This window comes from Erythranthe guttata, chromosome 1 (assembly GCF_056151865.1).
Source record: "Erythranthe guttata isolate IM_541 chromosome 1, IM_541, whole genome shotgun sequence".
In the NCBI taxonomy this organism is placed as follows: domain Eukaryota; kingdom Viridiplantae; phylum Streptophyta; class Magnoliopsida; order Lamiales; family Phrymaceae; genus Erythranthe; species Erythranthe guttata.
In genome coordinates, this window is record NC_142533.1 from 4,411,571 (window position 1) to 4,434,979 (window position 23,409).

The 23,409-nt window shown below is 32.6% G+C and overlaps 2 protein-coding genes and 3 long non-coding RNA genes across 5 annotated transcripts; 1 reads left to right on the forward strand and 4 right to left on the reverse strand.

Annotated features, from left to right (window-relative positions):
- Nucleotides 1-32: 32 nt before the first annotated feature.
- On the forward strand, nucleotides 33-766 carry LOC148772635 (uncharacterized). The gene is made up of 2 exons (XR_016031172.1): nucleotides 33-194; nucleotides 345-766. It is a non-coding gene; the product is annotated as an uncharacterized LOC148772635 (long non-coding RNA).
- LOC105966525 (DEAD-box ATP-dependent RNA helicase 8) lies at nucleotides 742-6,522 on the reverse strand. Its single transcript, XM_012991084.2, has 10 exons — nucleotides 6,027-6,522; nucleotides 5,642-5,702; nucleotides 4,385-4,619; nucleotides 3,177-3,415; nucleotides 2,689-2,940; nucleotides 2,426-2,606; nucleotides 1,741-1,829; nucleotides 1,551-1,624; nucleotides 1,327-1,429; nucleotides 742-1,182 (listed from the first exon to the last, which is right to left on the reverse strand). The coding sequence occupies exons 1-9, from the start codon at nucleotides 6,308-6,310 to the stop codon at nucleotides 1,351-1,353; spliced, it is 1,494 nt and encodes a 497-aa protein (XP_012846538.2). The 5' UTR covers nucleotides 6,311-6,522; the 3' UTR covers nucleotides 742-1,182; nucleotides 1,327-1,350.
- A 732-nt stretch (nucleotides 6,523-7,254) lies between these two features.
- LOC148772636 (LIM domain-containing protein WLIM2b-like) lies at nucleotides 7,255-9,873 on the reverse strand. Its single transcript, XM_088818059.1, has 5 exons — nucleotides 9,617-9,873; nucleotides 8,577-8,679; nucleotides 8,418-8,437; nucleotides 8,237-8,326; nucleotides 7,255-7,745 (listed from the first exon to the last, which is right to left on the reverse strand). Exons 1-5 carry the CDS (start codon nucleotides 9,749-9,751, stop codon nucleotides 7,482-7,484), a joined length of 612 nt encoding a protein of 203 aa, XP_088674185.1. The 5' UTR covers nucleotides 9,752-9,873; the 3' UTR covers nucleotides 7,255-7,481.
- Nucleotides 9,874-12,002: 2,129 nt separating this feature from the next.
- On the reverse strand, nucleotides 12,003-14,366 carry LOC148772637 (uncharacterized). Its single transcript, XR_016031173.1, has 4 exons — nucleotides 13,917-14,366; nucleotides 13,508-13,663; nucleotides 12,502-12,886; nucleotides 12,003-12,276 (listed from the first exon to the last, which is right to left on the reverse strand). It is a non-coding gene; the product is annotated as an uncharacterized LOC148772637 (long non-coding RNA).
- Nucleotides 14,367-18,036: 3,670 nt separating this feature from the next.
- LOC148772638 (uncharacterized) lies at nucleotides 18,037-20,988 on the reverse strand. The gene is made up of 4 exons (XR_016031174.1): nucleotides 20,651-20,988; nucleotides 20,436-20,530; nucleotides 18,493-18,894; nucleotides 18,037-18,349 (listed from the first exon to the last, which is right to left on the reverse strand). It is a non-coding gene; the product is annotated as an uncharacterized LOC148772638 (long non-coding RNA).
- Nucleotides 20,989-23,409: the final 2,421 nt, after the last annotated feature.

The following is a 23,409-nucleotide window of genomic DNA, read 5'->3' on the forward strand; positions in this document are numbered from 1 at the left end:
AGAATAACCCACGTGTCGAATTTTAAATCATTATTGGTGACGTGAAAATCTGTATAAATTGGGGGTTACAATTTACAAAATAAAAATCAAAAAATAAAAATTCATCGATTTGTACTAGGTTTGATATGTTAGCATGGCCAACCTTGCCTCGTCATCAGCCTTGTGTTTTCTCATCCTCCTTTTGTTCTCATCAGGTGCAATATATATATATATATATATATATATATATATATATATATATATATATATATATATATATATATATATATATATATATATATTTATTAGTCTCTAACTGTATTAATTTATAGAGTTTCAACTGTATATATAAATTGATGATGCAGTTATTAGCAGCGTGAAAGCGGCGGATTTAGCGCCGGCAAGTCCACCGGAACCAGAGCCGTGTTATGTCGAGGTAGGGACGTGCGATGAGCCCGGCAGCGATAAAGAGAAAGACGAGATTTGTAAGAAGAAATGCAGCGCGTATTTTCATAAAGAGCACGATGGCTTTTGTCAGAGGTCGCCTAATCCTAATGAACAAGATGGAACCTGCTTCTGCCCGGTCGATTGCAAACCCCCTCGGTCAACGACGGTCAAATCTTAATAATTTCGAAAAATTCGCCTATTTTGTAATCAGAGATGTTTTCGGATTTCTTTTGCTACGTTGCAGTATTTTCATGGTCATTTTAGAATTTATTTGCAAACGTTGCAATAAATCAATAACAAAATAAGAGAAGAACAAAAAAAGAAGGAACTCGAATCAGTACATTGTCATTGTATAATAGCTCAATAATCATTCGACTCGATGCTCTTCACCATTCAACTCGATGCTCTTCACAGAGAGGTCATATATTTGAACAGTTACAAGAAACAACGACGATGAAGGTGAAAACCTACGCTCTCTATAAGTCACGCTAAAGACACAATTCATAGCAAAAGATCGATTGGCCAAACTGGCTGTACGACAATAGTTCCAAAACAAAAAAAAAAACAAAAAAAAAAAAAAGAAAAGAAAAAAGAACGAGCGATAATAGTGAGAGAAAATATAACAGGCTATAGATGCATTAGACAATAACTCAAGAAGAAATAGAAAACACACGGTCATTCGTTTTGTCAGTCGTGCCTTGCGATAAAAAATACAGCACCTCGTCTCCCAATTACTCGATTTGTTCGTGGACCCCCCTGAAATTTGTCGTTTCGAAGAATAAATATTGGAAATCTCAAATCAGAGAAATATAAAATTGCCTTTATTTGTGGGAGTGGTATTATAGCTTCATTCACGTTTTAATTTCAAATAATAATACGATAGGCGTTAAAGAACCTCACCAGCCGAACAAATTTTGTCAGTTGTCAACAACAGTAAATAGCTTGATCTATAAGAGGTGGTATTTGTTTTATTTCCGCACCGAGCTCCTGCTCAATCCTGTACCTGCAATCGACCCAAACATAAAAGAAATAAGGAAAAAGGCGAAATATAAACGATAAATAATACAAACCATGGTGTGATTTAATTAGATGAAATACGATTAAATATGAAGATGAACACATACAAGTTGAAACGGTCTTCATATGTAATCAAATTCACAGCCAATCCGAGATGCCCGAACCTTCCTGAGCGGCCCACCTAAACCATTAAGACACGGTTATTAAATTTGGTAAAAGATTGTCCTGCATTAAAAAAAAAGATACTTCTTGCATTTCCCGGATAACTTGTTTCTTCCCTTGACAAATTCTACATACCCTGTGCAGATAAGTTTCGGCATTTTTGGGAAAATCGAAATTTATGACAACGTTGACAGCTTGGATGTCTATGCCTCTCGTAAATAAATCTGCATGCATATTAACAATATAGATATTAGTGATAATATGTTTATGAGATGATACTAATGACGGAATCCAAAAAAAATTCAGGCCAGAGGACACATCTAGAACTTAAATATAGGGGGAACAAGAAATTTTTAAATATCTATATAATAATGAAGGAAGCCCGGTTCAAACAGCCAACCCAAAGATCACGTCTTATATTTAAAATAAAGGAAAACTTATTTAAAACATCCATGAGGCTTGCTGACAAGAACACCAACAAACTGATCAATGGAAATACAATCGGTAAATGCATCGCAATTCGCCTAATTTTATAGGATTACAAAAACAAATAATAGCTACAATGCAAACTATCAAATTGGATGTTAAGCATAAGAGGAAATTTATGAAAGGATATCATTATACTAGATCGCTGTTACAGGATCAGAGTCCATTTTAATTCTAGGTTATAAATCATGCCATAAAGAAAATGTTTATTCCTAGAATAACAATGTAAATGAACAAAAGTTAAAACAATTTGTCTTAGATGCTGCAAAACCATAGGAACGGGCATCAAATAAGCAGTATATTTAACACAAAACCTCTTAGAAACAAAGCATACCGGTGCAAACAAGATTCCTGCATGCACCATTTCGGAAGTCATGAAATACTCTGTTACGATGATCTTGCAGCATCTTAGCATGGATATAAAAGCAAGAATAACCCAGCTCTGTGATTTTCTTGGCCAGCAGCTCCACTCGATTGACAGAATTGCAAAAGATTATTGACTGGTTAATTTGCAGCTGTAAAGAAGCTAATATGTAAATTTTCCCAGTAAAAGAAAACAAAGGTTAAAGGACACAATTATTGAGAACATCATCAAACCTTCGAGAAGAGTGTGTTGAGGCAGTGAACTTTCTGTCTTTCTTCTACAAAAGCATAATACTGGGTGACACCTTTTAGAGTGAGTTCATCCATGAGATTAATGACATAAGGCCTTCTCAAATGTCTATCTTTAAATTCTTTCACAGTCACTGGAAATGTAGCTGAATACATCAGAATTTGCCGATTGGGAGGAAGAAAGGAAATCAGCTCATTCACAGAAGGTTGAAATTCAGGAGATAATAGCTTATCGGCCTGAAATATTCGGTTCAAGCAAGATTAGACAATACATTTCCTCCAGTGCTATGATAGAGATAAATTATGATATGCCTATATTAAGGGATCGTAGGTTAAATGGCCAAGAAATATTTGTTAAAACCAGCGATTTATAATAAGGATAAGAAAAAAACTGAGAATGGCTCCACTGATTGTCTTAAATCTCGTTTAAATGAGTGGAAAAGATAAAGGTAACAAACTACAGCTCCGCTTACCTCATCCATAACGAGAACTGAACAATGCTTCAAATTGCAAATCCCTTTTTTGGTGAGATCAAGTACTCGTCCAGGAGTTGCAACCAGTAAGTGGACAGGTTGATACAACCTCATTATGTCATCCTTGAGACTGGTTCCTCCAGTGGTAACCATTACCTGAATTTTTAAGTGTTTTCCTAGTTCCTTGCAGACTTGGGATGTCTGAAGCGCTAATTCTCTTGTCGGGACTAGTATAACAACTGCATGAAACATTAGATACATATAATTAGGAACTTGGGTCTAGGCATAAAGGAGTAAAGAAATGCATTACAACGAAGCACAATCGCTTATGCAGATGCAGAATTTGATATATATTTTGCATCAAAAGTGAATGCATGATTTTCAAAAGCATTTTTTTATATTTAATCATCTACAGGAAACCAGAAACACAATACATCTTGCAAGTTAAATCTATTGCTTTCAAGTGTTAAATCCATAAAAAGTACAATTAACTCGTCCATATAGGTAACATAGAGGGCAAGTGATGATCAATGGGGAAAATAAAATGAGATTTCTCGCCATATTTAGCAGTAGTTACATACAAAGCCAATGCTGCAATTTCTTAATGGAGGTACATCCGATCTAGACAGGACCGTCATAATGACAAAAAATATAAATGGTAAATTCATAATACCCATTTCCAACCGTCGCAATTTAATGGAAACATGACATCAAAGGCTGAAGTTTCTCGATTACGACACATAAACTACAATTTAGGTGTTCACATCTCCGGACTCCGATAGATTAATTAACTTGAAAAGAGGGTCATAATTCCAAATGAATTAGCAAAAACATTAATATTCCTCCGAGCGGAGATTACAAGGAAATTATTTTATATAAATATCCAAAAAAGCAACGGTTACTAAACCTGCTGGAGAAAATTATTTAAGAATTAAAAATTGATCAAATATTTATATTCGGTAGACCCCGGGGTCCTTTGAACCCAAGAACCGATAAAAGTAACTAATTAGGTGAAAAAATTAGAAACTTATTCCATCGTAAAAAAAAAATCTAAACTTATTTCAAACCCTGATTGTATCTATTGTATCCCTGACATACATACCATTCTTTGAAGCAGTCATTTATTTTTTTTAAATAATATTGCTCAGTAAAACAAATAACAAAATTTTCTGGAAAAAATATTTAAATAATAATAGATGTATAGGTACCTTGAATGACATTGTTATCTGAATCAATTTTTTCCAGTGCCGGAATGCAGAAGGCAGCGGTTTTTCCAGTACCATTTTTAGCTCTGGCAAGAATATCACTTCCGGTCAGAGCAATGGGAATACTTTCTTCCTGGATGGGAGAAGGCCTTTCAAATCCCTTTTCATATATTCCCATCAATAACTCGCGTTTCAGGAAGTAATCTTCAAATTCATTTCCTTTTGTCGCAGTGACATCCTGATTGAAAGAAAACATGTCCAGTGAGGAAGCAAAAAAGGCAATGCCAGTTTAGTTCCCTATAAGACTAAATTCAAGCAAAATTAAAAAATGAATAAAGCATAAAGAAAATAGTAATAGATAAATAAAATTGTGACGAAATCTCCAGAAAATAATACTAAAGAGACAATGACCGCTTTTTCACCGGCCACATATGAAATTGGGTTCCACGTGTCTTTGAAGGAAACCATAAATATGTATGCATGCATATCCAAGTGTCATCTTCGTGCGTGTATCTTATATGTGCGGTGCATTAGTGTTTTCTGACCAACTGTGCAATTTACCGGAAAGATGTCGAGCAACAATAAATTCAAGGATATAGAGGCAGTTTATGGACATAGAGAAAAGGAAAAGAAATAAAAATACAGCATGATTTTCCATCTTCAGCTCTTGATTGCGATGCTATTTAGGTAATAGCATTGTGAATATGTGAACTGCAGCCTTTTGCTGCAGCGCTTTGTTGGAGGCACCTGGCGGTAACGCTGGTAGTAACTTAAGGAGGAAGCGACAAGAAAATACTTTTTTTCTAAAAGGGAGAAAAGTCTAAAGAGCTAAAAAAAAATCCTGCTCCCGCATTCCTAATTCTTCTTTATACTAATAGAGCTGTCTCAGTGTCCTATAAAGCTATGGTGAGTAAGCAAGTTTGTGACTGCAAGCTTACATAAAAGTGAGGACAAATAGCACATATACGGTATACCCTTCATCTCAAGATCAATTTACAACATTTCCGAGATATTTAATCCAGCCTCAGCAACTTAGGGCTTCAATTCACATACATGGATGCCATGAGATCACCTAATATTAACTCCGTCTCTAGGATGAATTCTTCACAGATATGCTAATAGTAAGTCAAGTTTATTCCATTTTCTTACTAGCTAAATTTCTAAGCCTCTATGAAAAAACCCTCTCATTGCTGTCAAAAGCCCAGGAAGAAGTATAGTAATAAAAAAAAAAATCACTCGTCGAATAGAGGTTCATCGTACCTCAGTCCTGAACCGGTTGTCTGCAGGCGGAATCCTCAAACCAGCCTTCCAGTCTTCAGACCTAATTCCCACAATAGTAACAATGCAATCGGTGAGTTTCATACGAAAATATGCAATTCAAAATATGTACCATACCTTCACCATTTGGGTGAAATATCTAGTTTCAGTTATTCAGTTTAATATCAAAATGCTGATTAAAATTCCATGGAAACAAAGTTGCCAATTTTAATGGGTTCTTATGGAAAAAACAGAAAAGCAGAACAAAACCTAAGTCAGGGAGAAGCAAAACCTAGTTTTACACACCTATCATTTTTCAACATTTACAGCTAAAAACGCCACACAGATAAATGAAACATAAATGCATTAAGCAAAATGGAATGCTTACGTGGAACCGATGGCTTCAGACTGCACTGTTTTTTCAACTTCGTTATAAGAATCAGAAACGGCGGAGGCGCTAGGGTTTCGCCTCATCCACTGCTGCGGCTGATTCTGTGCGGCTCTCTGCGGGTACGGTGGCTGCGGCTGCTGCTGCTGCTGCGGCTGTTGGTATTGCGGGTTCCGATTCTGATAATTCTGGTTAAAACCTCCTCCTCCTCCTCCGCCGCCGCCGCCGCCGCGGCCGTTGCCGATCCCCGGCAAATACCTCCCTCTCCCTTGATTATTGTACATCGTAATTAGATATATGTACACGAACTAATCAAAGTCTGGATTTCCGAAAACGAGAAGAAATTGAAATCTATCTCTAACAAATTCAAACTGTTTTTGCCTTTTGAATCTTTTGAGTGTGTGTGGAGAGTGAGAAATGGTGTGTGAAAATTGAAAACCTCCGGTTCTTCAAAAGAATGGGGTAAACTGTAAAAGATGATTTGTGAGGTTAAATTGTAAGGATAGTAAAAACGAGGGCCTTAAAAGAAACACTGTAAAAATATCAGCCCTATCCCGTAAATAATTCATAGCTGTTATACTACGTTGATGTAATAATATATGAACAAATAAAACTTTAATTTGTTGATGTTAGGTAATTGATTCGATTCAATTCATATTAATTTTAATTTTTCTCTAACCAATTTTCATAAGTTATTTGTTTGATTATTTTCGATTTTTTCGGTCTATGAGATTCTACATTCGGTGAAAAAAAACAGCACGGTTTTGCCTTGCACAATTCAAACCAGCTCGATTTCAGCAAGTTTATCGTAAGTATATATTCATCCACTAGGCACAAATATACATTTGTGTTTGTGATATTATATGTAGATCAATGGTGTAAAATCACCCGATGTATTTCACTGGGTAGCATCTAAAAAACCTGATTTTTCATAGGTAGTGATTTAGTGGAGTTTACTATTTAAGTGCACTTAACTTCTGTCATGTGACTACACATTAACTCATGCATGCATAACTTTATGACCCGACATTTAATCTAGTTGATTCAACATGGATTAAAAAATTAATACAAAGAAATACAATTTTCGTGTTTCGAATGTTTCGAAAACCATACTAGGAAATGTTCAAAATCAAAACAGCATAAATAAAATTTGAAACAAAATTTAACATTTCAGAATCAATATAATCCAAAGAAATTATACACAATTAAATCATCCATGCAATTCAACTAGAAAAAAAAAATGTGATCATCCATTATTAACTAATAAAAAGCAAACAAAATCAACCCGGAAATTCGAAAAAAATAAAATAAATAAACAACACTTCCCCGAATATAAACTTTAAACACAAACAATATTTCCTTCTACGAACATCGAAAGATAAAATACAAAAAAAAAAAAAGAAAGATTATATGTCCAATCATTATTATTCATATAAATATTTCGTTTTAAAAAATTTAAGTCTCCTGTGCAACTTCGACGGCGGGTTCTTGCGAGTCGTTGGATTCGGTGGAATCGGGATCTTGGGCCAAGGAATTTTTCTTGAGAGAAGTGGTTTTAGTGAGATGACTGTAACTGCCCTTTTCTTTGAACAGCTGAGCAAAGTGAGGCTTGCAGTAAAGGATTCCATCCAATGCAGCATATGATGAAGTTGTCAAATTGCATCCACCATGTGCACATTTGAAGCATGATTTATGGTAGAATTCACTCTCCACAGTCACCTAATTAATTATTACATGTAACAAAATTAATAAAATAATTAATTTAGTGTTTTTCAAGAATCATGCATGTGTAATCTCTAATTCCAGAAAAAAGTCATCGTTTAAATATATTAGCAAAAAATCCCCTATAAAAATTAGTGAAAGCCATTATATAAGACCCCTACGAGCTGAATGTGTGTTGCACGAGCGGATTTCGCGACTTGGAGTATGTTTTTTGACTTGAAAGGACCAAAATACCCTTTTATAACATATATTCAGAAAATTATAAATTCACCTCATAATTTTTTGTAAGACCCAAAATAAAAGTTCCATAATTTTCTTTTATAATTAATATATATATAATTTATGGGTAATTTTGTCATTTCATTTAAGTCCAAAATGCAATTTTAATGTAAGGAGCTGTGTGCTTTGTAAAACGTAACATAAAGGTGTTATTGCTAATTCTTTTAACATAGGGTTTTTTTTTTATAATCTCTAAAATTAAACATTACCTTCTCCAAGGGGTAGACAGTCTTTTTGCAGACAGCACATTTGTCTTGAGTGCCAGAGAAAAGGGCTGACACTTTACTAGGAGTCCTATTCTGTAATTACATAATAATTCAAATAATTAATTAATAAAACATAGGAAATAATTAATTAAAATATAATGGATTTGGGGTTTTGTTTATTTACCAGTTCTCCACTCCTCCCAGCTGGTGACAAAATGAGAACAGAAAGAAAATCATCATGTAAGAAGAAAATAATAAATAAATAAATGAATATATATACATAAATATAGTCAAGTGAAAAGACAATTATGCCCTTATAGAAATCAGGTTTAGAAAAGCTGACATGGCTGATATTTCTTAGTAGTGAAGCTGCCTGTTTCCTTAAAGAGTTGTTCAAAATGGGGTTTGCAGTATAGTTTTCCATCCACAACTGAGTAATTACTTATCTGTTATGAAAAAAAAGAAAATAAAAATATTAATACACATATATAATTTTTTTAATTTTATGTATATATTTTTGTCATTTTATAAATTTATATAAACCATTAAACGACTGATTTTTTTTTTTGGTAAATTACAACTATACTCCTGATGTATGATAAAATAACTTTAAGGTCCAGGTGGTATCGTTAATTACAACCGCCCCCCTAAAGCATTGTTAGAAACCCTAACGCAATAATACATTGGATAAATTATTCCGTTAGGGTTCTAACGGACTATTAGTTTCAAGCAATAGTAGAGACAAGGTAGAGGTGCGGGTACGGGTACGGGATGACATGGTCCCCCTAACATTTCTTAAATCCTTATTATTTTATACAAGATTTATAAATTTTCGTCTATGGTAGCATTAACGGCCCCACGGAAAACAAATATAGTGTATATTGGTCCCCAGGGCATGAAATCTTGGCTCCAGTAGTTATTTATGGGGTGTAGCTGTAATTACCAATAATACAGGGACCTTCAAATTATTTTTGCATACATCAGGGGTGTAGGTGTAATTCCCTTTTTTTCTATTAGAACACCGATATAACGGAGAACGTAATTTGCAGCTTGAAGTAGCACACGATTTTCTTGTAAATGAAATCATAGTAGAGCAAGAATTTTATTGTCTTCGGGGTCGTATATACATTAAAAGACTTAAAAGTCCTTTAGAATGAATCGATAATACTACATTAAACTAATAAATCTATATATTTTCGGTCGTATTTTCATTACATTTTAGAGAAATACGTTTGCTGAGAAGAATTTGAGAATGAATAAGTTTTTGAAAAGAGAAAATTTGAAATAAAAAATATTTATTAATTAGTGACAATATTGCAAAGAACAAAAATAGAAGGTTAAGAAAAAAATTAATTAATTAAAAAAAAAACGAACTAAATATACCGCAAGGCGTCCGTTGCAATGGCAACATTTGAAGCAATTCTTGTGATATGGAACACCATCCGCAGACATCATTTCTACGAAATGTACGACTTTTTCGCAATTGTTGCATTTTTGCGTCGTCCCGTAATAAGACATTTTTTTCGCGCGAGAGAACAATAACTTTGCAGGAATATTGAATATCAAGAAGAGAAAAAAAATTCTGTAAAGAAATTTGGTCTTTGTTCTTTTATGGAGATTTTCTTGCAATTATAAAAGGGAAATAATAGGCTGAAAATTAAAATAGCTTATAAGCTGGTGGATCAGATGAATTCCAACCTGATATTAAGGAAATGGGGTGGAAGAGCTTCATTTAATTTGTTGAGATTATGAAAAACAACGGGTGAATTGCACTTTGCACCCCAATAATGGCATGAATTGGCATTTTGCCGCCTTAAATTTTGGAATTGACAAAATGCACCCTCAAACTAAATATCTCATTGCAATTTTTTTTTTTTAACTTCATATGTAATTTCAATTTTAGTGCGAAAAACTAACAAAAATATATCATTATTCTTCCTTTGTATTTCAGATCTTTTGGTTAAAATATCACAAGAGATAGGTCATTAGGGGTATGTTTGGATCGATTCCACTTTTGGTCCTCGTTGTTACAAAGCGAACAAAGTTCACCTCCAAGGTTCGATTTTAAATACTTTTGGTCTACGCCGTTACATGTCCGTTAGCAAGTAAAGGAAAACAGTATTTTGGGGCGCTAAAACCGCGGGATCTCCTCTCTACGAGATCCAGCATTTCTCCGATAAATGAGGCGAATTTGGAAAGCGGAGCTACTGAATGCTTCATTTTTCTATCAGTATAATTCTAGCTTTAATTACCATTTGAAAGCTAATTGTTGGATCTAGTTCGTTATATACACAAAGGTTTTGGGTGATTTAGAGAGAAGAGCTTTTTTTAGAAATGTGATGGACTGAATTGAAAAATATAAAAACTTAATTTTGGGCAGATGAATATTTTGGGGTTAATCTGTAATTTTTAGAAATATTATTTAAAGTGTATTTTGGGTATTTTTTTATGCCAAAAAACACATGCATATATAGTCGCACAAATCGCGAGTGTATGGCGCGTCGAGTCCTTTTTGCCTTTCACTAATTTACACACGGGGGTTCTGTGCTAAATTTTTTTAACACGCGGATATTTTTGGCAATTCAAAATTACACAGGGGTGGTTTTTGCAAAAAGTCCATATAATATTATTGAAAAATGCACAAATTCTACAAATGAGATATTGATTATTGATATCTGTACAATACAATAGTACTCAAATTACATAAATTTATTTATAATTGCAATATGATCCCCATATATATATAAAATTAAAATCCACAACATCCATTTTTAATAGGTGCAAAGGCCTTGAGCTGCTTGGGTTTATTAGGGTAATGAATTATGTGTGCTTTATATTCCTTCTCGACTCTTCCTTTCTTAACATTGATGATAAGACGTATATGCCCTACACTACCAAAAAACAGGGCTTTTGTGACAGACATTTTCGTAACAAAATTGAACAAAATCAGTCACAAATAAGCTTTTGTGACGACGTTGTAACCGAATAGGTCTGTCAGAAAAACCCTCGTCACAAATAACATTGGTGACGGATATTTTAATTCTGTCACATCTGTTATCACGGATAGCATCGTCACGAAGCACAATTAATTCCGTCACTGATACCATATACAAGGTCTCTAAACGTTTTGACGGATGCCGTCACAACAAATTATTGCTGTCATCCATCCGTCAATGTTTAGGCCAAAATTTTCCATAAACTCTGTGACGGATTCCGTCACTAACAATTTTTTTCCGTCCATACTCCGTCATTCAATGTTGTGACGGAGTCCGTCACAAACAATTTATAATGTCAGTATTCCGTCAGTAAGCATCAAAATATTTTTCGTAAATTCGGTGACGGATGCCGTCACCAACAAAGATATTCTGTCCATAATCTGTCACTACTCAATAAATATTTTCCGTCATGTTTACGTCATAAATAGTGTCACAATACTTTGTGACTAACTCGTCGTCACACACTATCCGTCACAACGTCGGTCGCCAACCTCCGTCACAACGTAGCCGTCACAAACTATATATCCGCCATATAATATTGGTCACAAATCTCCGTCACCAAAATACGTCACAGTACTTCCGTCAATCATCAGTCACAAATCCTTAACAATTGAAAATTATAATCCATCATAAGAAGGTCACCTTTTCGTCACAAATTATTAATGCAGTAATTATATTTTATTAAAATTTATATATTAATTTCTTAACCTGCTAGTTAAATATTCTAAAATTTTCATAAATCTCCAAAATCAATAAATATTGTAAACATAACGTACATAAACATTCATAACTTTAATAAAACACAATAAATCCCGGCAAGGGCTTAAATCTCAATCAATCCAACAACTCATAAACGTCAAAAATATATGAAATCACATCGAAAGAACTCTCACAAGATCACAATAAGTACGTAACGATATCATAATGTGACTATTTCCTTTACAAGTATTGATTTTCTCACATCTTATTTCACTATAGTATTTGTCGTTTTATCAATATCCCATCGCTCTAACCTTTTGCTTTACCTTTTCCCTAACGGCTGAAATCCTGCGAATAATCACATGAAAAATAATCAAATAGAATCAATCAAATACAACGTGTTTGTGTATATCGTGTAAACATCAAAATATATTAAGAGATGTACAATTGTAAAAAAATCATGCAGTACTGTAGATATATATTCTACCACACTATAACAAAAATATTAATGCAGGTGACAATATCAAACAATGCTTGGATAAACATTGAGAATACACAAACTATGAAATATACCTTATCGTCGGTACCAGTGGAATCATAGTGTTGTTGATCTTTGTCGTTTTCGGAAATTAATACTCACCCGACAAAAGGAAGGATTTCAATACAGTTCAATAGAATATATCTATGTGCAGCATTTATTTCGTCTTCATTTATAAACGACCGACCATCTTTCAGACTTCCAAGAGGCCTCCCCGGATGACTGAAAATGGAAAGCCGCCTACTAGAATCTATCTCTCCACCATCATCATTTCTTGGAAGTCGCGTTAATCTTGTTTCCACGCTAGACTCAAAATATAAGGAGCAAAATGTTGATACTTCCTCGATGATGTATGCTTCTACAATGGACCCTTCAACTCGAGCTCGATTTTTCACCTTTTTCTTTAAATGGCCTAAAAATCTAGAAAATAACTTCATTATGTAGTATATTACTAAACTTATTAACGTGTAATATAACATTTAAATATTGTTAAAAAATATACAAAAATAGACCCTGAACATTCCCTAGTATTATGTGTTCTCCATGGTTCACCATGTGCATCCCTCGTAGTATAACCATGTTTAAACCCATATTTTTTAATGTGATAATGCACATTATCTCGAGAATCAAATTTTCGATTGCAGCACTTAAAACAAGGACATCTTATCTTCCCATGGTCAACTATAGAATGAGAGTAAGCAAAATCTAGAAACTCATTTACCCCTTGATTCAATTCTGGTCGTATATATCCTTTATCATCAAACCGATGCCACATCCAACTGCGATCAACTGACATGTTGCTGCATTAATTTAAATATATATATATATATATATAATATATATATATATATATATATATATATATATATATATATGTTAATCATATAAGTAAATGGTTTAGTTCCTTGATTTTATTACTAAATGGTTTTCGGTTTTATACATAACGACAATAGATTGTTCGTGCACAAGAAACATGAGTGATTATAAAAATTCGAGCAACATTCAACTAGAGAAACAAATATATTACAGTTGACGGTGTACCTTTTGTAGGAGTGGCAATGAGCCAATGACTGCAATGAGTTACCGTAGGAGTGGCAATGGTTGCTCGAATAATTCTACTGACCAAAATAAGAGAGTAAAATCTAAGGCTAGTGAAGTGGAATCCGTCAAGACAAACTGTAGCAAAGTTGAGTCTACCTGTGTTCAGCCCAGTGATCGATCAAATACTTGCAGCATAAATGCGATTCACATATCAAAAAAACGGAAATCAGAAAAGCACATACATAATACAAATTGACAGAACAAGGACATAAATCAATTTTCAAAACATAGAAGTTTCGCAAGGTAGACATATAGGAAGTTTTCTATTACATGAATTATAATTTTATCAATTAAATAACATCACAAATCTGCAAATTGATAGTTTATAATTGGGTTAAGTAATTGAAACCTTGATGCAATCGCCAGCAATTGATCCGTTGTTGTGTTTTTATCTACCGGTAGAAAATCAATTACGCTCGAATGTTGTCGTCGGCGCTACGATGTTGTCTAATCGTTGAAAACTTTCACCGTAGAAATCAATTGATCCGTTGTTGTGTTTTTACCCCAATTATGCCGCCGCTGATTAGATTCTGAATCTTTCACCGTAGAAATCGACACTCAAACCACCGATGCTTCTGAATCTTTGTTTCACGGGGTTGGGTGGAAAAAAGTGAACGAACTAGGTTACGGCGCTGTAACAATCGACGAGAGTTGGGTTGAGAAAAAAGAAGACTCTGTTTCCATCTATGTTAATATCCACCGTGGAATGTTTTGAGGGTATAAAATTATTATTCCTTGTTTTCTATAATTGTAAAAGAAGACTCTGTTTCAATTATTGTTCCTATAATTTTTTATGTATAAAATTATTATTCCTTGTTTTCTATAGATGCAGATTTACTAATAATTTTTTTGAGTATTTTTTTCTATATATTACATGGAAAATTTATTCTTTAAAAATAATTGGTCAATTTATTAATAATTTTTTTATGAAATATTTGAACTTACAGAAACAATTGCTTAACTATTTTTTTCTCTCATGCTTAGGCATTTCTCCACCTCTCTTATTCTTATTTCTTCATATTCTATGTAAGTGTGTATATATCCTTAATCATTTTTTCATTAATATTATTATTTTTAGTTATTGAGATAAATTAAATACTTATGAATTGGATTCGATTTATTTAGATAAATCTATTTTTTCCAATAAAGTAAATTTATTTGTTCAATAATTATGGGTGGAAACTAAAAAGCAATTTTAGAATTTATTGACAAACAAACCTAACATATATTAAATTGGATGGGTTATACTTTCATTATCACTTAATTTATCAATGTTGTAGGAGAAATATAATGTGATGGAGTTGTGATAAAAATGCGTTGGTGATGGATCAATGACGAACCTTAATTTGTGACAGATCTATGACCCGAATTACATGTGACAGATTCGTGATCAAAAAAAGTTAGTGACGGATGTGTGGCGGATTATGAACTATTACGGATCTGTGACCGTCTTATATTTGACAGATTTGTGATAACATTGAGGCAGTGATGGGTCAGTGACGACATTTCATTGTAACGGATCTATGACCGAATGATGGTGACGGAGTAGTGATGGGAATGAATGTGTGACGGACTGGTGACAGAAGTAAATCGGATTTTCGTTTCCATAACATAATTGTTACCGATTGATGACCAAATCAATTTCCGTCATACATATTGTGACTACAAGGTGACTGAAGTTGTACCGTCACAAATTCCGTCACAAAATTCATCACATATCTGTCTTAAACAAATTCTATTTTTCTCAATCATAAACGGTCACAAATGTGTCAAGAATTTTGTCACTCGTGGTGACGGCTTGGGTGGGTCACAAAATTTCCGTTACAAAAGCCCTGTTTTTTGGTAGTGCTATTCCTTTAACAATGTCGAACGTTCCGCTCACTACGTTCCGATACTCGAGATTCGTGCGATGCTTCATGTTGTACTCGTTCACTGCAAAGTTGCCATTTTCGATGGCGAACGAAAATGTCGGGTCGATGGTGCGCGCCGAGACTTGAAAAATATTGCCGGATAAGACTAAATACAGTACCGTGATTAGAAGACTAATACATTGAAACTTAACTAAACCCATTTTTCTTTAATTATTCTCTTTCTCCCTCTCTCCCTATATATACAAGAGAGAGAGAGAGAGAGAGAGAGAGAGAGAGAGAGAGAGAGAGAGAGAGAGAGAGAGAGGATGAGTTTTTAATTAATGCATATTGCTTTCTCAACACTTGTAGTACGTTTTGTGATGGACTTATGAAAGTATTAGCTTTTATTTATTTTTTTTGGATTTGAGATAATTAGAATAATTAATATGAGATAATAAAGATTGAATAAAGTGGTATATGAGATAATTTTGAAATATATTTTCTTCAATTTTTTTGTGCCTTGGTCCTTTGGAAACATTAATTGCTATTACCTCCATTGATTTAGAGGCAAAGCCCTTTTGATCTTGGCGAGGACACATTTCTTTTCGATTTCGATTAAAGTCATTTCGTCAGATTTTCGGTTGCTAAAAGTTCATATATATATATATATATATATATATATATATATATATATATATATATATATATATATATATATATATATATACTACGTTTTTAAGGCAAGATCGTACTTATTTAACCTTTAATTTCATAACTTACGCCTTAAAACTCATATGGACCAAGCTTTTTTGGAAGCGAGATTATGAAAACAATTAAAAAAGACGAATACTAAATTAGTAATAAAACGGGAGAAATAAACAAACTCAACGAAGTTAAGAAAATACACCAAATTTCTATTATTATTTATTAATTACTATTTTTCATAGTAACTTCGGAAAATTAAGAGACGGTGATTATTTTTATGGAAAAACTAGTTTTTTCTTCTTGTTTTCCACAATTTGTTCGTATCGGTTTCAGGGTATTTTAGTTTATTTCAAATCATTGATTATTTCGTCATTTCATTTAAGTTTAATTTCGTTCGTATACAATTTTTTTTTTTTTTGTATACAGACGGGCAGTTCTTGCAAAAACCCCATATTAATAGGGTAACTTACCAAAACCCCCCGAACGAACATTTAATTACCAAAAACTTCTCTCAAGTATCGATAATTACCAAAATCAAATTCTCCGACTAATGTTAACCAACTTTCTTAATAGAAAAATATGTAATGTCTATAACGCCCATAAGTTAAAAAAAGCAATCACTGTATCTAACATACAACATCACGTAAATATTTTACAAGACGAAACAATTTATGCTCTTTAATATATACTCGAGTAAAAGATTAAATTAAATATGCATGGATTTATTTATTTATTTATTTATTCACTCCATCATAAATTAAATTTACATATATCTCATTGTAATAATGCAAATTTCTCAAGCTGCTTAGGTTTATTTTGGTAATGATTTACAAGCACATCATATTTGTGTTCAACACCTTTGCTAGTTACTTTGATGATGAGATGTATATGCCCCACTCCCTTAACTAATTCGAAGTTCCCTTCAACCACGCTACGAAATACGAAAGACGTGCGATGCTTTTTATTGTATTCACTCACCGCAAACTTGCCGTGTACGACTGCGAACGGGAGTGTGGGGTCGATGGTGCGGGCGGAGGCTTGAAAAATGTTGCCACATAAGATTAAATAGAGGAATGTGATTAGCACACTAATGCATTGAAACTTAATTAGACCCATTTTTATTTTATTTTTTTAATTATTTTTTGTGATGTGATTTGTAGTTTTAGTGTGCTAAGCATATATATATATATATATATATATATATATATATATATATATATATATATATATATATATATATATATATACATATAGAGATTTGCATGAGTTTTAATGCATATTGCCATATTGCTTTCTCAACATTTGTAGTGCCTAATATGATGGACTTACAAAATGATTAGCTTGTTTTTGGGATTTGAGATAATTGAAATTAATTAAGGAGATAATGAAGACTTAATAACTTGATAATTAAGATAATTTTTTTAATAAATCCCTTCTTATTTATATGTGCCACGTGGGACCGTGAGAGATTATGTTGTAGAATTTTATTTTTAACTAGTATTTCACCCGTGCGATGCACGGGGAATACTATTTTCGATAATTGATATATAATATGATAGAATTCGGTAAAAGCCAAAGTCCATTCTGTTTGATTTAAGTACCAACTTAAATACTATATATATATATATATATATATATATATATATATATATATATATATATATATATATATATATATATATTTTCTCTCTTGTCACTATGGAATTTATGCAAAGTGGATATTTTCGAAACTTATCACACAATATATTTCAAAGATATTACACTCTAAAATTATAATATTTAATATGTTAAATATTATAATGAATTAAATATATCTAACAAAAAATATGTAATTAAATATTTAGGAAATTCAACAATAAAATACTTGAAATATGATAACTTGTACCAATATGTAGCTACAATCAGAATACTTAAAATTATGATGAATTACATGTATCCATATTGGTAGTTTTGAAATTTGCAAAATAATGTAATAATTTTGGACTTCATGTGTATACATTTTCAATATATTTTTTTAGTGTATACATTTATTCATAATTATTATAGAAATGTTGCACAAAATAAATACTCCAAATATTCTGCATAAAATAAATATAATGACTTCAAATTAAAGTCCCGCCGCTTTGATCGAATAACTTAAACTGCTCGCTCAATTGCCTTCTTCAGCAACCCCACCTCTTAATTCCAAATTCTATCACTCCATTTTAACAGGCTCAGAATTTGCCAACTGAATGGGGATATCTCTCGTGAGTATGTATAGACAAAAGCCAATGAGCTTTTTGATTGAGCTTAAAAAAAATAACCTCCCTCAAAATTTATCATCAAGAAAATTTGTGTCCCATGAATAAAATAATAATGAAAATATATTACCTTTTAGCGGAACTTGATATGTGGTTCTTCGATGGAACTTTCTGCTGCTAATCTAATCTGGCCATCCAATAACCCAAATGATCTCTGTATTATTACAACTTTAAGAGAATAGTAATCTCTCAATATAGTAAATTGCCAATGGAATGTCACATTTAATAAATCATACGGACATTAATGTCATGTTGTTGCCATTTTGGCAATATTTGAAAACTTGAAACTTTTAAAACGACAATGATTTTGGCAACTATGAGGAATTGAAAGTTGCTATGTAATGTAGCCACATAATTGAATGAAATCTTAAATAGCTGATTGAATAGGTGTCAAGTCAAACCTGCAGCAGCCAAGTGAGCTTACTATTCGGATAAGGTATGCAAACACCTTCCCTTTGCTTTACATGTGAGCCTGAAACGTGGTTCAAAATACTTGATCAAGAAATAATATTTCAACAACAAAAAGCTAATACAAATTAAAATAAAATATGAGATGTCTGAAGATTTAAACCAATGATTTTGAAAATCACCATCAGACGTCTCTCCAACGTTTGTTCCCTCTGAATTTCTAAATCAGAAACGAATTCTTACTGTACACAATAGAGCATAATTAAATCATGTGGCTAGTGGCATAATGTGTAGCTTATTTGCCCTGAGATTTTGCCTCAAATAATTACAATACTAAATGATAATTCGATCAATTAATATAGCTTACTTCTCTCTACATTTGAACAAAAGACAATGTAAAAGAAGAAAACAAAACCATAGCCATCTTATCCTACCTTCTTCATTTCGATTTTATTTGATTTCTTAATTTCAATTCACCTGAGACCCCCCAACCCCAAACACCCTCTGATCCTTAAAAAAAACCTAAACCCCACTAAACTGCCAACACCATCTCTTTTACTTGTCTCAATTTATACTTAATTATGTGTTCTTTTTCCCACAAAATCCGCAATATATGAATGTTCTTTGCATAAATCATATGAGGTGGTGTACATGTATATGCTTTATGGTCGATATTCAATCTCAGAAATGGCCCTAGGATTACCCAACTGGTAATTCCATTTATATATAAGATTATCAAAAATTATCACATACCAATAAAATCAAATGGGTGGAATTTATAAAATCACCACAATACTATCTATCAGTTACACGTACTTGATGATGAGATAATTGAAAGATATAAATCACCATATGCATGCTGGAAATGATCAGGTTAGACATCATTCAGATCCAAAATTGGTAAAACAAATTCAATTATTAACTCCTTGCCAATTACATAACTATAGTGCGAGAGCGAATAAGTTCTGAAAAACGAACGGTTCAACATGAAATGGGAAAAGAACACAAGCCAACACTACCGATTTTGCAAAACATTTCATACCACTGATTTAACGGGGGGAGAAAACTGAACACAATTTGTAACAAAAGTTGTCAAAAGTGCTTAATTTAGTTTGAATCAAGCTAATAACCTTGTCACGGTCATCTTTCATCTTCATTTCATAGAAATTAATCATTACTTCATCACTTTAAGGACTATAAATTTAATGAAGGAACATTGTCAATTTGAAAAATATTATACATTTTCGAAGTATATATTATCTAAAAATAATATATATTATCTAAAAACAGGGGAAATACTACAAATATTCACTATCAAACAATCAGAAAGTTGAGAAAATGTTCACTATTATCATCTAAAAACAGGGGCAATAATCGTGTAACAAATATCATGATAATAGTAATATCAGAAATATCATGCAAAAAAAAAATGAAAAAGATGTCCTAGAAACCGCATCGTCATCATCGATGCCCCAGAATTTTAATAACATCATATAAAACTACTATTGATGCAAACCCCAATTAAAAAAAAAAATAAAAAAAAAAAGAAAGCGAATTAAGAAACCTCAAATGATAAGCAAGAACTCCTTAAATTAAAATACATACTGTGATAAGCAAGAAATCCTCAAATTCCGTCCAAACTCCTTCAATTATGTCGATATACTATCACATTTTTTGGAAGAAAGAAGACAACTGCGTGCCTGGAGACAAAATTCTACGTCATTACCAGACAAATAAAAACACAAAGATCCTGAAAAAAAACCCAATAAATTTGAACATAAAATGCGACTATCACTAACCTCTTGAGAAAAATTTCTTACTTGAAATTTCAACCACCGTTGGTAGTGGCTTTCGCTGGCAGCAAACGGTCCTTCACTCCGACTCTCGGACGATTTTTGTTGAACTTTTGACCGGCGGATTTTAGAGCTTCAATTTTGTGGAAAGTAATAATTGTTAGAAAGATTTGTGTGAGAATTTGTGTTGATATACAGATGAGACATGAAATTTGAGATGAGAAGATCTAAAATAGATGAAGAAAATTGATTTCAATCAGACTATGAAATTTGAGATGAGAAGATCTAAAACTGATGAAGAAAACTGATTTCAATCGACGGTTTGTGCAGTTGAAGGAGTGGGTTTTGAAAGAGAAATTTAGGGATAAAAAATTAGACGAGAGATGAAAAACGGCTGATAGATTTAGGGGAGATGAAATATGGGTTTTCATTTTTACACCCAAAAATAGTAAAAATTATAAAACTTGCCCTAGGGTTAGAAACCCTAAGTTGCCACGTGTCAGAAAATGAGGCAAGGTATTGTCTTTTTATATATATATAGATTTTTTGGTAATATATTTGAAATTATAATAATTTTTAGTAGGAAAATCATGTTTCAATCTCTCCTTATTTTTCTCTTTCCCTATATTTGCTTTATGTTGTTGAAATTTCGGAATTGGAATAGAAATATTTCATCGACAAAAGGACTAACCGATATTTTGAAATTCGGACCAGACATTGGACAGGTAACTGATTCACAGTTCAATAGGGGCTCAATCAGGGGTTTATTTGTTTTTAAGGGTAAATTACAACCACCTCTTGAGGTATGGTTAAATTACGGAAAACCCCTCATGTTTGGATAACTATGAATTTTTTTACACCTCCACCCTTACGGTGTCAAATTCCACATAATCATCTAGATTCCGTGGAATATGTTCTAGTTTGTACTCATTTTGTGCAAAAATACAGTTTCTGACGCACTACAACTTGATATATACTAGCCAAAAACACATCTTATATGATCATCTCGCTTCAAAATGTGGAGTTCGAATGGAATAAAACGGGTACAAACTTGAGAATATTCCATATAATCTAGAAGATTCCACTAAATTTGAAACCGCAAGGATGGCCATGTAAGAACATTATAGTTGAGGAGGGTGGTTGTAATTGCCCAAACATGAGGGGGTTTTGTAATTTGACCATACGTCGGGGTTTGTTGTAATTTACCATATTTTTTATTATTTATATATAAGACAACTATGTTGAAATTATATACATTTTTTTAATTCAATGATTTTATCATACATCATAAAATTAAATATGAATAATTAAAAATAAAATTATATATACTAAAACAAATATAACACTTTCATTCATACAATTTTGCTAAAATAAATAATAGAAGTACAATTAAATAGTTCTCCACTCTTCAACAGTCATATAATATTAATCTCTTAATTCATTTCCATTTCGCAAAACAAACAACATTTTTTTCTGAAAATCGGGTTTTTGGCTCTTCAATAGGAGGTTTTATACTTAATCAGACCAGAGCAGACCCCAGTTCCTGGTTAAATCGGTCCGACCGGCTAGTCCGGTCCGATTTTCAAAACATTGGGGCTAATAAACCATTATATATTAGGATGACTCACCAAAATTCCAAAGAATATTCACACTCCCTAGCTCATTCCAATTTTATTTATCGTTCAGAGAATTTTTTTTTATTTCAAAATATTTATCACTTTAGAATTCAAATGAAACATTTATTGTACTTTTCTCAATTTCGCCCCTACTCTCAATAGAATTAATGGCAAAACAATTAACGAGAAGGGTTTTCTAAACCATTTTAGTAGAATTTCTCTACAATCAATGCACATCTATAAGCTTCCATATATAATAATACATATACATCAGCCCAAAACGGCAAATAAAATGAGAAGCATGGAGTAATAATAATTACCAACAACTAACCAAATTTCTTAGCAGGAAAATATGTAATGTCTATAATACCCTTCACTTTTGATTATTATTATATTTTTTGTCTATTATAATAAATAGATAGATAGGTCATGCTAATAATACAAAGGCATGTAGCTCCTTGGTTTTATTAGGGTAATGAATTAAGTGTGCATTATATTTGTGGGCAACATTTCCATCGATAGCTTTGAGGGTGAGATGTATATGCACTTTCCCACCGGTTGTCTCAAAAGATCCATCCACCACGTTAAGAAATAACAAAGATGTGTGCTGCCTTTCATTGAATTCGCTCACCGCAAACCTCCCGTTTTCAACCGCCACCACTGTTTTCGGCCCGATTTTCCCGGCCGACGCTTCTAATATGTTGCCGGATAAGATTATTAAACACATAACCGTCATTAGTAGACTAATACATTCAAACCTAATTAAACCCATTTTTTTATTTTTTTTATGTTTTTTGTCTATGATTTTATGTGACACTTTCACAAGCCTTGTATATATATATTGAGAGAGAGAGAGAGAGAGAGAGAGAGTTTTTAGAGACTTGCATGAATTTCAATGCATGTTGCTTTCTCGACAATTGTACTACGTCGTATGATGGACTTGTGAAAAGATTAATTATCCTTTTTTTGGATTTGAGGTAATTAAAATTAAGGAGGCAATTTTATCTTTCTATTTTTTTTTTCTTTTGGAATTTTTTTGAATGCACAAAGTGGAAGAAAAAAAAAATGCTCACTAAATTAATTGGAAGCTATTTTTAAATTTTCTCACCTAAAAGAAAATAAGAAATTTCATATATTTTCTCGAATTTGTGAAAACATTTGCTAGTTATT

Excerpts from the sequence above, each read along its gene's own strand:
- LOC148772636 (XM_088818059.1), bottom strand. The coding sequence starts at position 9,751 with ATGTCTTATTACGGGACGACGCAAAAATGCAACAATTGCGAAAAAGTC. Across the intron at positions 8,680-9,616 it reads ATTGCAACGGACGCCTTGCG|ATAAGTAATTACTCAGTTGT; the intron begins GTATATTTAGTT and ends TTTTCATAACAG. Across the intron at positions 8,438-8,576 it reads TACTAAGAAATATCAGCCAT|CTGGGAGGAGTGGAGAACTG; the intron begins GTCAGCTTTTCT and ends TTTTGTCACCAG.
- LOC105966525 (XM_012991084.2), bottom strand. The coding sequence starts at position 6,310 with ATGTACAATAATCAAGGGAGAGGGAGGTATTTGCCGGGGATCGGCAAC. Across the intron at positions 4,620-5,641 it reads ACAACCGGTTCAGGACTGAG|GATGTCACTGCGACAAAAGG; the intron begins GTACGATGAACC and ends TCTTTCAATCAG. Across the intron at positions 3,416-4,384 it reads AGATAACAATGTCATTCAAG|TTGTTATACTAGTCCCGACA; the intron begins GTACCTATACAT and ends TGTTTCATGCAG.